The 13,827-nt window shown below is 43.3% G+C and overlaps 1 protein-coding gene across 5 annotated transcripts in view; it reads left to right on the top strand.

Moving 5' to 3' along the window:
- Positions 1 to 11,912, top strand: part of LOC144308099 (synaptonemal complex protein 3-like) — a 103,708-nt gene extending 91,796 nt beyond the window's left edge. For 4 of the 5 annotated variants that reach the window (XM_077888284.1, XM_077888286.1, XM_077888282.1 and 1 more), the window contains 8 exons: positions 528 to 713; positions 1,449 to 1,518; positions 1,675 to 1,709; positions 3,606 to 3,720; positions 4,756 to 4,855; positions 6,377 to 6,475; positions 11,205 to 11,309; positions 11,437 to 11,912. In XM_077888284.1, coding sequence (XP_077744410.1) covers positions 528 to 713; positions 1,449 to 1,518; positions 1,675 to 1,709; positions 3,606 to 3,720; positions 4,756 to 4,855; positions 6,377 to 6,475; positions 11,205 to 11,309; positions 11,437 to 11,445 — 719 coding nt within the window. In that variant the 3' untranslated portion in view covers positions 11,446 to 11,912. The remainder of the gene's footprint in view (positions 1 to 527; positions 714 to 1,448; positions 1,519 to 1,674; positions 1,710 to 3,605; positions 3,721 to 4,755; positions 4,856 to 6,376; positions 6,476 to 11,204; positions 11,310 to 11,436) is intronic. The other variant, XM_077888283.1, reaches the window with a different exon arrangement.
- The last annotated feature ends 1,915 nt before the right edge of the window (positions 11,913 to 13,827 follow it).

The raw sequence follows: 13,827 nt of genomic DNA, 5'->3' as shown, positions 1-13,827 counted from the left end.
GGCCCTCTGCGCCTGGCCCTCCGGCCACACCACCGCCCGGGCCCGACATCTTGGCCCCCGGGGGCGGGGCCACGGCTCGTCCTGGGGGTCCAGGTGGCCCGTCGAGGAGCCCCCTCCACCTGACTGTCTGCCGACGGGTGCAGAACGGCTTATTCCCCGCGCATCCCCAGGGGACGCGGGGGGGTTTCGTCCCGGCCACGGTCGGGTCTCCAGGCCAGCACAGCCCTGCGGGGAGGGACCTCGGGGGCCGGGCCGGCCTCTGTCCCAACGTAGGCGCAAGAGTGCGGCGGAAGGGCGCGGCACGCAGATGGCCCGGGGCAGCTGACGTGCCCCGGGTCGCCGTCCCCGGGGCGGGGGGGGCGGGGGACGGTGGGGGGCAGGGCTGCGCCGGCCGCATCCTCCTTGCTCCCTCCTGGCCCGGCCAGACACACGAGGACACGCGCAGCCCGCTCTGTGCAGAGGCCCCCTGCCTGCCGACGCTCGCTGACCGTGTCCCCATTTCTCGGTCGCGTGCTCGGGCTCACAAGGTGCGGGACAACTCGGAGGACACACAGACACCTCGGAGGGAGGACAGACACCTCTGCGGATGCCTCCGGCTGGCAGGAAGCGCCTGGGGAGGAAAGCCCCTGCGGAGCCTCAGAGAATGGCAGCCTGTGATTCGGGCGGAGGAGGCAGCAGAGAGCTGAGTGGGCCAGAGGCTGCTGCTGCGGAAGGTACCGTCTGCCCCACACCTTTGCGGACACAGCGCTCGCTCGGAGATGACCGCACGCGGGCCAGGTCTCTGCCTCCGAGTCCTCCGCGTGGTCAACAGTACAGTCCTCCAGCGTGCGCGCCCCCGCACGTGTGTGCGCGCGCCAGCGCAGTTTCACCTGCCGCAGGCTGCCCGCTGGATCCTCCTGTCCCAAACCAGGGTTCCAGAGGCGGAGATCGCACGCAGCTCTTCTGCCGCGCCGCCACCCCACCCCGACCCCACCCCGCGCCCTGCAGGCCCTCTTTCCCAAATACCTCCCACGTGCCGGGTGCTGTTCTCTGCCGTTTAAGCGCGCCAAAGGCCCGGAACACCTTCGCCGCCGCGTGGTCCTGGGCCCCGATCTCCTTTCCTCTGCCCTTGCACAGACAGACACGCAGCCTTTCCTAGCTCTGCCTTGAAAGGCTGTTGGTTTGCCAGAGGCCCCGCAGCCCGCGCGGTGACGATATTGCCCCCTCGAAAACTTATCGAAAGGCCACCCTTCCCTCAAGAATGCTTTCTGACTCCTAGCTATGGGAAACGAACTAGGGGTGTTGGAAGGGGAGGAGGGCGGGGGTTGGGGGTGACTGCGCGGCGGGCACTGAGGGGGGCACTTGACGGGATGAGCACTGGGTGTTGTTCTGTATGTTGGCAAATTGAACACCAATAAAAAATAAATGTGTTATTAAAAAAAATGTTCTCCACTTTTATTTCAACGCAGGAAACAATCCAGTAGCCGATAAACATGGGCGAAAGAGGTCTTCTCCCGGACCGCGTGAGGAAGACGTGGGGTAACGTGTTTACAGTATTTTCCCTTGCCACATCAAGTCAACTCGGCTTGCCTGCCCGTTGTTCTCTGTAAAATCCTAGAATGAGACATTTCTTCCAAAACAAATACGACCTGGGTTTACGTCTCCTCGGTAATGTTTGCTGTAACTTCTTCACAGAAACGAAATACAGGAGATGCTGCAAGGACTTGGAGGTATGCATAAGTGATATCTGCAGGGAAGAGGAAAGTTTTAGATCCTACAGCTTTTACAGGTGGAAATCTTAATGAGTGGCCTGCAAGACTGATTTTCATGCCTTGTTCTCATATGTAGGATATTACACAAGTATTTAGTGTGATTCAACTTTGCCACTTTCTATGCTGACCTTTTCCATTGTTGATCTGGAAGGGTAAAAATGGTACTCACCAAGATGAGGTAAGAGTGACGCCGCTATTTTATGCACGGGTACGTCAACGTACTCTGCGAGCGAGTGGACGGAGCAAACTTCGTACCTCCTTTGGTGTGCACAGATTAGGTGGCATATCAGGTTTTTATGTCAAATTTAATTTTTCTTAATTTAGTTACTTTTCATTACTTTCCAGTGCTCTGTTCTTTGGAGTAGCAGCACAAACTGAATCCTGCCAAAATCAATCAATCAAACAAAACCAACCAAAAGAACAAACAAAAAAGCACCCTCTTTGTCGTCATTTCTCATTAATAAACCGTATAGCTGCAAACTAGAGAACTCCCGTAGCTGCTGAGAAATGTCATATCCAGACTCCTAAGCTTTTTGTTGTTTGGTCAGAGGTCAGTCACACCATCTGCACTACAGGACGGGACACTTAGCAAAGAGTCCCAAGTCAATCTGTGGCTCTTCGATAAGGATCGCCCTTACAAGCAAGTATGTTTTGACAGCTTTGCTCTATTTGGTGGCGACAAAGGGCTGGCTTTGTGAGCTGTCTAATAAACTTCTTACCGTAGAGGGATTCCGGGTGTGTAAAATAGTTTTATCAGACTGCAGATCCTTCATGACTGCTGAAAAGTAACTATCGACTGTAGATCCAAAAAGTCAAATCATGCGATTTGCAAAGCTTTATTTGAAGTATTAAGATTCGGTGAAATGCAGCACTTATGGATAAAAGTGCTATGGAAAAAGCTCCGTGAAAATATTTTATTTATTTATTATTTTTTTAAAGATTTTATTTATTTATTCATGATAGACACAGAGAGAGGGGTGGGAGAGAGAGAGAGAGAGAGAGAGAGAGAGAGAGGCAGAGACACAGGCAGAGGGAGAAGCAGGTTCCATGCAGGGAGCCCGACATGGGACTCGATCCCGGGTCTCCAGGATCAGGCCCTGGACTGAAGGCGGCACTAAACCACTGAGCCACCAGGGCTACCCCGTGAAAATATTTTAAAAGTGTTTCTGAACTCATTTATTCCAGTTAGAGTTTTTACAGTCACAGCCTTGCTCTCTTTTAGTAAAGCACCGTTAAAAGCATCACTCACTAGATCGCTTGAAAAATGATTCTTTAATGTGCGATATGATGATTTTTCTCCTTTTGGGGTCGTTTTTAAGAAAATGCTCTTGTGATGTTTTATATAATGCATCCTAATGGTAATCCATCTAAACATGTCCCCTGAGTTGCAGGATATTTTATAAATTCAGAATAGTTTGCTTTTTACCTGTCTTATCACAAGGACATTAAAGTCTATCTTTGGGATTCTTTATACGCATTTGAGAATGGAATGTCGTTTGATTATTATCCCCCTTTCCTTATCTCTGAACCCGCAGTTAGAGTAATGAGAATCAGGATACTAGTACTGCAAAGACTTTACCGAAAATAGCGAGCAAATCTGGGCTTTTTCAAACCACGCCTGTGTTATAGGTTTTTTTTTACTTTTTTTTTTTGGGGGGGGGGAGCGTCATGGGCACACAACATGATATTAGTTCCAGGTATGCGACATACTGTTTGGACATTTACGATGCTGCAGTATAGATTTGAAGCATCTTTGCTTATTGCTGAGGCAACATTTACTTATATTGAATCGTATATATGAAAACCAAATAATTTTCGGCATGAAATTTCAACGAATATCTATGTTCTACACAGGTGGCATTAAACAGGCTCTTCTGGCAAAAAGAAAAATGTTTGAAGCAAATGCAAAAGCTTCTCTGAAAAGCACTAACGAGAAAATGGAGCAAGGTTGGAAAATACAAAAACTAAGGTGAGGGGATCCCTGGGTGGCGCAGCGGTTTGGCGCCTGCCTTTGGCCCAGGGCGCGATCCTGGAGACCCGGGATCGAATCCCACATCGGGCTCCCTGCATGGAGCCTGCTTCTCCCTCTGCCTATGTCTCTGCCTCTCTCTCTCTCTCTCTGTGTGTGACTATCATGAATAAATAAATAAAATCTTTAAAAAAAAAAAAAAACTAAGGTGAGGTTGTTGTTTTTATGCCACGAGGACCCATGTATCATATCTTAGTATTCCTTGGTGCAAATCATGGAAGGCGAATGCTATTATATTGAATTTTCCATTAAAAAAGAGATTTTGCTTGATTCTTTTCTTCGTGGATAAATTCTCTTAACCTCACTCCTTATCAGCATTGAGGTGTAATTCCTAGAAGCCAGTAAAGAAGACCTCTCCCCTCCCTTTCAAAGAACAATTGAGTTCTCTTCCTGTAGGAGTTTTCTTCCTATATAGTTTTCTTTTAATTCATAGTCATTCTGGACCTACACTAGCCGAACCTTGGGTAAACATCTGACAGTGTTATCCCAGTGAAAGTTAACTGTATTCCTTCACTGTAGAAAAGGTTAACTTTATATCATAAAGAATTTGCACATTGTAGCTAAGTTGCGTTCACTGTTCTTTCTTAAAAATCATTGTGCCAAAGAGGGGAACTGTTTAAGTGAAATATTCCTGTTCGGGAATCTTCGATAAAACATCCTCATTGCATCTACTTACTGCATCCGAACGTAGAGGTTCTTCAGGAAGAAGAAATGAAAAGTAAGCTGCTTTTAGATAAAATGAGTCTTTCTGGAAAATTGATTTTATGGTATATCCTCGCTAGTATTTAAGAGGCAAGGCACGTGAGAAGGCTTCTATATTGGTCGCTTAGGAACAATACTGTTGGTAATAGTCATTTGTGTGCCCTTTCTGTTTCCCGTGAGACTATACTGTGCTGTTACAGTATTCCTGCAAAATATGGTTAATTTTCTCATCTCTTTGTGGAGTGTGACGGTGCTCGTTATCATGTTTTACAGGCAGAATCTTCATTTCAAATACTCTCAGCAGTTTCTGACTCTCTTTCAGAAGTGGGATACCGACATGAGGAAAGCCCAGGAACAGGAAGCAGAACTAGCTGTTGGTATCAGCCTTGGCTTTAAAATTGATCTATTTTATTGATTTCTTTACTGTATCAAAGTCTCAAGTAGCAAGAGGACATGCAAAAACATAGGAGAGAATGTAGAGTCCGTGAGCCCAGATGGGTAAGGGTGGGTAGAAGATAGCCAAGATGGGTAGTGGTGGGAGGCCGAACATTCTATTTGGATGGCTTCTATTTAGTGATGCAGGAAGGTCACCAGTTAAGAGTTAGAGTGGTGGAGGAGGCGCTGCCTTTGGGCGGCAGAGAGGAAGTCCAGGAATTGTTTCCTGAGAGCGGGCCAGCGAATGCACTAGGGGAATATCATTGCCAAGCAGCATTATGGGTTTGATTTGGTTACTGCCATAGTGATCATGAATTTAAAGTGAGACCACGCTGCACAGTTGTGGCAGAGCGGCCAGAGAGCTGGATCTTCCAGGGTTGGGGTTCGGCCACACAGATTGACAGAGTGGAAAGGGGGCAAGGTACACGCGCAAGTGCAGAGGTATGATAATTGACCATGGAATTTAAGCCAAGAAGGAAGAACAGAGAGACTAGGAGAATGGGGACTGGGGACAAGGAAGACTCCTTGGATCATTGAGATATCAATTCTGAAAGAGTACTGAACCGTAGTAAGAAAGGGAGAGAACAACAAACAGGGAGGTAAAGCTAGAATGTTGTGGGGGGCGGAGTGGGGTGGAGAAACAGCATAGCACAGTGGTCAGGAGCCTGGGCCCCAGAAACTTTTTTGGTTTTTTTTTTGTTTTTTTAATCCAATCCTGGTTGACCAGTACAAGCTGTGGCTTCAGGGACAAATTGTATCTCACTCAGGTTCCTCACCTATGAAAGGAGGAGACATGGTAAGAGCATCTGCCTCGTAGAGTTGTTTTGAGGGTTGAATGAGATCGTATGTAGTAAGTCTATTTGAAATGGTTCCAAACAGTACCTGACACGGAGCTGATATGCAAGTCTTTGCTCTAAGTAATCTTATGTAGATGTTGCAGTTATTGGGAATCCCGGGTCTGACTACGTAAGTGACTAAAGTAGGGAAGAGGACAGAATTATTGTTGGAGAGCAGGTCAAGGAACAGAGAGGCTAGGATCGTCTGTACGTGTCCTGAAATGACCAAGAATTAACACATGTTTTGAACGTTGTTAAGAAAGAATCGCTCCTCTGTGACTACTGTTAGGAAGGATTATTGTATAGAGTCTTTGCCTACTTGTGGTAAACAGATTATTAGAAGGGCCGTTTTTGGACTTTGAAGTCCAGAATTAATACATGTCTTCAATATCGGTGAGGAAGACAATTTCCTACTTAATGGTACTAGGTAGGGTCATCGTGTATTGTTTCTGTATATGCGTGGTGAACACAATGATCTAAACTTGGTCGCAAAAGTTGTTAAAACAGGAAATGCTGACAGGTATCGATTTAAGGAATCTTCCTTTTTAACCTGATGGGTAATTATGTTCTCTGAATAATAAACGTGACCCACATTTTGTCACCTTTTTCTTTTATGTTCCTAGCATATGTTTCAGGAGCAACAAAAGATTCTGCAACAAGCTAGAATTGTTCAGAACCAGAGGCTGGAAAAATTAAGAAACGTATACAAAGAATTCTTAAAGGTCTGTTGTATTTGGCAGCACAATACGCTCTTAGAAAACACAAGACATAGAGGTGCCTGGGTGGCTCAGTCGCTTGAACGACCAACTCCTGGTTTTGGCTCAGGTCGTGGGTCCTGATCCCATGGGTTGTGGGATGGAGCCCCGCTGGGCCTCCCTTCTCAGCACGGAGTCTGCTTGAAGATTCTCTCCCTCTGCCCTTCTGCCCACTTGCACGTGCGCTGTGTGTGTCTCAAATAAATGAGCAAATCTTGAAAAACTACGTAATAAGTATATAAAAGTAGAAGATAGTTTCTTTCTGAATCTGTGGGTGGAAAACCATTTAGGTTGTACATCAAAATTGTCAACCAATGTCCAGTATGACCTCACTGTTTTGGATTCAGCCTAATTGGGAAATGCATTTTTTTATTTTTAGTATTAATTAATACTTTTATGGGAGTTGTTTATTTTTTTTTTACTTTCATTTCACACTATTACAACACACATTTAACTCTTATTTTTGTAAATTTGATTATGTGTGAAATTGAGATCTTGAACTTTTTTCCCACAATGTTGAAGATTTAAAGATCTTGACTGTAAAAAGGAAAAAAATACAGAAATACTAAAAAAAAATATCCTAAGTGTACCAGATGGGAGTCGTTTAAAACAGGGAATGGCAACGTGGGAATTTTACCTAGAAATACACGTATCGTGAAGAATACTGGTACTCTATTAACACTTCGAGCATGATTTTTTGGTTCGATCATCAGTTTTGAGATCAGCAATAAACATATAGTGAAAACTAGGAATTCTATGAATCACTTCTACGTGTCTTTTCCTTGTATTGATGGTTTCTGTTAAATACGAGTAAGCAGTTGTAATTGATGGATCCTGATTTTTTTTTAAACTGTGAAAGGATGTTTATTTTTTTTTATTGGTGTTCAATTTACTAACATACAGAATAACACCCAGTGCCCGTCACCCATTCACTCCCACCCCCCGCCCTCCTCCCCTTCTACCACCCCTAGTTCGTTTCCCAGAGTTAGCAGTCTTTACGTTCTGTCTCCCTTTCTGATATTTCCCACACATTTCTTCTCCCTTCCCTTATTTTCCCTTTCACTATTATTTATATTCCCCAAATGAATGAGAACATATAATGTTTGTCCTTCTCCGACTGACTTACTTCACTCAGCATAATACCCTCCAGTTCCATCCACGTTGAAGCAAATGGTGGGTATTTGTCATTTCTAATAGCTGAGTAATATTCCATTGTATACATAAACCACATCTTCTTTATCCATTCATCTTTTGTTGGACACCGAGGCTCCTTCCACAGTTTGGCTATCGTGGCCATTGCTGCTAGAAACATCGGGGTGCAGGTGTCCCGGCGTTTCATTGCATTTGTATCTTTGGGGTAAATCCCCAACAGTGCAATTGCTGGGTCGTAGGGCAGGTCTATTTTTAACTGTTTGAGGAACCTCCACACAGTTTTCCAGAGTGGCTGCACCAGTTCACATTCCCACCAACAGTGTAAGAGGGTTCCCTTTTCTCCGCATCCTCTCCAACATTTGTTGTTTCCTGCCTTGTTAATTTTCCCCATTCTCACTGGTGTGAGGTGGTATCTCATTGTAGTTTTCATTTGTATTTCCCTGATGGCAAGTGATGCAGAGCATTTTCTCATATGCATGTTGGCCATGTCTATGTCTTCCTCTGTGAGATTTCTCTTCATGTCTTTTGCCCATTTCATGATTGGATTGTTTGTTTCTTTGGTGTTGAGTTTAATAAGAGAAATTAAGGAGTCAATCCCATTTACAATTGCACCCAAAAGCATAAGATACCTAGGAATAAACCTCACCAAAGATGTAAAGGATCTATACCCTCAAAACTATAGAACACTTCTGAAAGAAATTGAGGAAGACACAAAGAGATGGAAAAATATTCCATGCTCATGGATTGGCAGAATTAATATTGTGAAAATGTCAATGTTACCCAGGGCAATATACACGTTTAATGCAATCCCTATCAAAATACCATGGACTTTCTTCAGAGAGTTGGAACAAATTATTTTAAGATTTGTGTGGAATCAGAAAAGACCCCGAATAGCCAGGGGAATTTTAAAAAAGAAAACCATATCTGGGGGCATCACAATGCCAGATTTCAGGTTGTACTACAAAGCTGTGGTCATCAAGACAGTGTGGTACTGGCACAAAAACAGACACATAGATCAGTGGAACAGAATAGAGAATCCAGAAGTGGACCCTCAACTTTATGGGCAACTAATATTCGATAAAGGAGGAAAGACTATCCATTGGAAGAAAGACAGTCTCTTCAATAAATGGTGCTGGGAAAATTGGACATCCACATGCAGAAGAACGAAACTAGACCACTCTCTTGCACCATACACAAAGATAAACTCAAAATGGATGAAAGATCTAAATGTGAGACAAGATTCCATCAAAATCCTAGAGAAGAACACAGGCAACACCCTTTTTGAACTCGGCCATAGTAACTTCTTGCAAGATACATCCACGAAGGCGAAAGAAACAAAAGCAAAAATGAACTATTGGGACTTCATCAAGATAAGAAGCTTTTGCACAGCAAAGGATACAGTCAACAAAACTCAAAGACAACCTACAGAATGGGAGAATATATTTGCAAATGACATATCAGATAAAGGGCTAGTTTCCAAGATCTATAAAGGATCCTGATTTTTATATTCAAATGTGTTACATGAGTATTTTGTGGCACATTTGCTTTTGGAATACTAGAGGAATAGTGACTTTATACACAGACTTAAGGGATCCCTGGGTGGCTCAGCGGTTTAGAGCCTGCCTTTGGCGCGGGGCGTGTTCTTGGAGTCCCAGGATCAAGTCCCGCGTTGGGCTCCCTGCATGGAGCCTGCTTCTCCCTTTGCCTGTGTCTGTGCCTCTCTCTCTCTATCTCTCTCTCTCTCTCTGTCTCTCATGAATAAATAAACAAAATTTTTAAAAAGTTTAAAAATATCATAAGGAAAGGTCTAAGAGAATGTATATCATAATGAAAGGCCAGAGGAAAACTAACCGTTTGTGAATTGAGAATGATCTGGTGTGATATTTGCACATCAGCAGATTGTCCTCAGTGACACATACCTCTTCTTCAGGCAGAGATATACTTCTTTAGGAAGTGATGGAATCCTGCACATTCCCCTTCTTTTTTTTCTTGTTGTGTCTATGGGCGCTGTGTGTGTGTGTGCGCGCGGGCACACGAGAGTGTGTGTGTGTGTGTGTGTGTGTGTGTGTTTGTGCCCGCGTCGGCCCTTTACCTCTGCATCTGTGACTTTCTTTCCAACCTTTCTGCAACTGTATCTTTCTTTGAATTCCCACTGCTACTGCCCTAGTTCGGGATCTCACCATTCCTTGCTCCTCCAATTAAATGCTTACCTGAGTGCTCTCTTCCCCAGTCCATTCTTAAGGTTCTGCAATATGATCTTCCCTCCTGAAAACCTGTCATTAGGTTCCCATGTTAAACCCTCAGGTATTCAGCATCTGCCCCTGCCCAGTAACAGAACTCCCCTTTTTAAAAAAAGATTTTATTTATTTATTCATAGAGACACACACACACAGAGAGAGAGAGAGAGGCAGAGACACAGGCAGAGGGAGAAGCAGGCTCCACGCAGAGAGCCTGATGCGGGACTCGATCCAGGCTCTCCAGGATCATGCCCTGGGCTGCAGGTTTTGCTGCACCACCGGGGCTGCCCCCCTTTGTGGTTTTAAGTGGACATTCCTCCTTTCCTTCCACCCCTCCAGCTCTCTCTGAACTAACTCACCTTTACTTCCTTGTTTCTGGAATACTTTCAGTTCCTTCATCCCTTTACCTACTGAAGTCCTATTCTTTCACCAACTAACGCAGAGTCAGTCTTACCTTCCAGCACACAGTCATGGCAAGTGGTGTTTCCTTAATCATTACAAAGGATTTGTGTGGCTTCTAATTTACCTGTTTTTATCTCCCTAGAATAAGGGAGGAAGAGATCATGCATCCCTTTTCAAATTCACGGCACCTAACGGCACCTTTTCTGTAGGATGCACGAGATCGCGACTCGTTAGGTGAACAGTAAAGATTAGACCATGTTTGCTTTTCATGACTTAAGAGGCCGTGTTACAGATCATTTCATTCCCTCCAATGGAATATGTTATACTGATTATCAGTCATTATAATTGCAGGGTTCCGTGGTGTTTATAGAGTGTTTTAAAATTATGGATTTTCATTCTGTGGGGCGGTCAGTCTTTATCTGTTTTTCCTCCACCTTGACCTTAACTGTCTATTAATGCATTGTTTGGAGCCAAGTGTATTACTGTCATGCCTCTATAATAATAATATTTGACTCAAACACAACATTTTAAAAATTTCTTAAGTGGATATTCCGATCTCCATGTATCAGGTACAGTGTTTGTTTGGAAAAATTAATGAGCATCCCTTGCATATTAAGGGTTGTTACCTTTGAAATCTAACTTAATTTTTTAAAAATATCTTATGTATTCTTTTGAGAGAGGGCACACGCAGGGGGAGAAGGAGAGGGGGAGGGAGAAGGAGACTCCCAGCTGAGCAGAGAGCCTGACGCGGGGCTCGATCCCAGGACCCTGAAATCATGACCTGAGTTGAAGGCAGACTCTTAACCCACTAAGCCACCCAGGTGCCCCCTGAAATTTGATTGTACATGTTTGCAGCATGAGATGAAAAGCGGTGCTTTATACCTGAACTAGGCTTCTTGTTTTAGAGTTCGCAGGCCTTGGACAAGGACCATGAACATCTTCTTACTGATGAACAAAGTGAAGTCAGAGAAGAAATCGCCAAGTTTCAAAACAAAATTATGAGGGAAGCTGTAAGTAGTATACATTTAATATTAAGACCTAAGGAGGCATGTGAGCATTGGGGTATTTGTTTTGCCAAAATGTATGCCAGCTACCCGAATAACAGGCGAATGTCCCGTATTTCCTTCCTTGAAACAGCAGCAGTAAGAGCTGGCAATGGTTCGGAAGTCTCTTCATTCCCTGTTGTTCTGATGACTTTGAAGAACGAAAGAACGGGAAGCTACGTTTTATTAAGTATGACATTAGCTGCACTGAACCACACTGTAGTAGTTTAAAGATTGTAGTTGAAATTGGTACGTCTTGTTTATCATAGCTTGCTTGCTAAGTGCAAGAATCTTTTCCTGTTAAAACCCCGACCCTAAAAAGCTGTGTGAGGAGCGGCAGTTCCACAATTATATACGTATTCAGCTTTCAACCCTTTGTTAGTAATGAAGACTTTTTGTACTTAACACTGTCAATTAGCTGTTAGCAGTAAGGATGATTTAATTTTAGGCTTTCCCTCAGTGGATCTGTATTATCCCCAAAAGGCTCAAACCACAAGTACAGAAAGAAGGCTCCATTGTTTTGCCTAAAGGGAAAAAAAATTAAAGAATATAAAATCTGTCTTATCCGTGCACCCGCTTATATTTACTTATTAGTTTACTGAGCCAATTCCAATACCAATATGTTTTCAGAAGAAAACGTACTCTACTGCCTTATAAAAAGGATTGCAAGCAAACATAAGATTGTGTTTTAAAATCCATTAAACTGCCTACAATCGCTGGGAGAAAAGAACTACATATATAAATATCAGTGCTGAGACATGGGTTTGTGAATGTGTCATTTCCACAAGCACACCAAAATGTCATTTAATTGGTGTTGGTTCACTATTAAATGACACCTGCCCTTAGGATTTATTGAGTATATTTCACAAACACGCACATGTACTTAATTACTTAGGGCTTAAGCATTTCACATCTCCCTTTTAATTAAACATTTTGTTTGTTTCTTTATTTATTTTTGAGGCAGAGAGAGAGAGAGAGAGACAGAGAGAGAGGTGCAGAGACACAGGCAGAGGGAGAAGCTGGCTCCATGCACGGAGCCCGATGTGGTACTCGATCCCGGGTGCCCAGACCATGTCCTGGGCGGAAGGCAGGCGCTAAACCGCTGAGCCACCCACGGATCCCCTCACATCTGTCTTTAAAGATAAATCACCTACAGTGCTTTTTTTTTCAAGTTTAATATTCATTGAGTATGGAACACTGATTTTATACTTGAGAGCTAGGAACTTGAATAATTGATTCTTCCTTTTGTAGTGGGCATTTGTTTTAACATTTGGTAACATAACACCATCTTCATTTGGGCATGTTATTTAATAAACATGACATTGTTTCAGAATATATTTGGAATAAGCCCTTAAAATATATTTTTCTGAGATACTGAAATTCCTCCCATGAATCATTCAAAACAAAACAACCCCATTAGGAGGAGAGGAAAGATTTTCTCCCGTTTTTCTGTATGGTGTCGTGGGTGGTTTTTGTTTTTTCTTGTTTTGTTTTTAATATCAATTCTGACCCCTGTATACCAACCTTCTGTTTGTTTTCAGGTTTTTGTTTGCAAGTTTTCAAACATAAGCCCATACAGAATATCTTTTTCTAACTGCAATAATGTATATAGGAACAAATGAGTCCTCCACCGCTATCCAATCTTTGACATTACAGGGAGAAATTAATTGCCCAATTTCACATGTTCGTAAAGAAATTTCCTTTTAAGCCAAAGCATGTGTTGGTATATGCGTCTGAAGTTCTGTTCCAAATGTCTAAGAAGGTCCTCATTTGGGAAGTTTTCCAGTAGCTATAGAGGCAAAAATAAAGTACTCCAAAGGTCCCCATGAAAGTTCTCGTATTCATACTAAGACATCTGGTTTTATGTGAGCGGGCAGAGGCAATACTCAGTACATAGTGTACTTAGTGATCAGCAGCCCGCGGGATGACAAAAGGAAGGGACATAAGTGGTATAGAATAAATTGGTATGCATGTATTGCTTAGGTAAGTAGTAGTTGACTATGTGATAAAATAATGTGATAAAAAAATAATAATGTGATAAGAGGTCCATGGGTGTTTTCCTGGGAAAATCTTCCTGTGTCTCAGAAGGGATGCTGCCCACCCACAGCAATTACCAACAAGAGGCAATCAGTAGACTCTCCAATGGGACAATTGGTATTACAAGGTGGAAACACCTTGTAAATGCCAGTCCGTAAACATTAGAGGGTACATATACACCTCTTTCTTAGGAGAGACACCAGGACATACTGCACTAAAGTAGAAAGCTAGTCTCTATCTTCTTGCCTATGTAGCTCCCTCTCTGCCAGAATCTTTTACCTTTTTAAGATTGATTGATTGAGAGATTTATTTATTTATTTATTTATTTATTTATTTACTTACTTACTTACTTACTTATTTATTTATTTATTTGAGTGAGACAGAGAACGAGTGAACGAATGGGAGGGACAGAGGGAAATGGAAAGAGAATCTCAAGCAGACTCCGCAC

Source organism: Canis aureus, chromosome X, assembly GCF_053574225.1.
Source record: "Canis aureus isolate CA01 chromosome X, VMU_Caureus_v.1.0, whole genome shotgun sequence".
NCBI classification, from domain to species: domain Eukaryota; kingdom Metazoa; phylum Chordata; class Mammalia; order Carnivora; family Canidae; genus Canis; species Canis aureus.
Note: the sequence above shows the minus strand (reverse complement) of the source record. Positions and strands in the feature narration are given on the sequence as shown.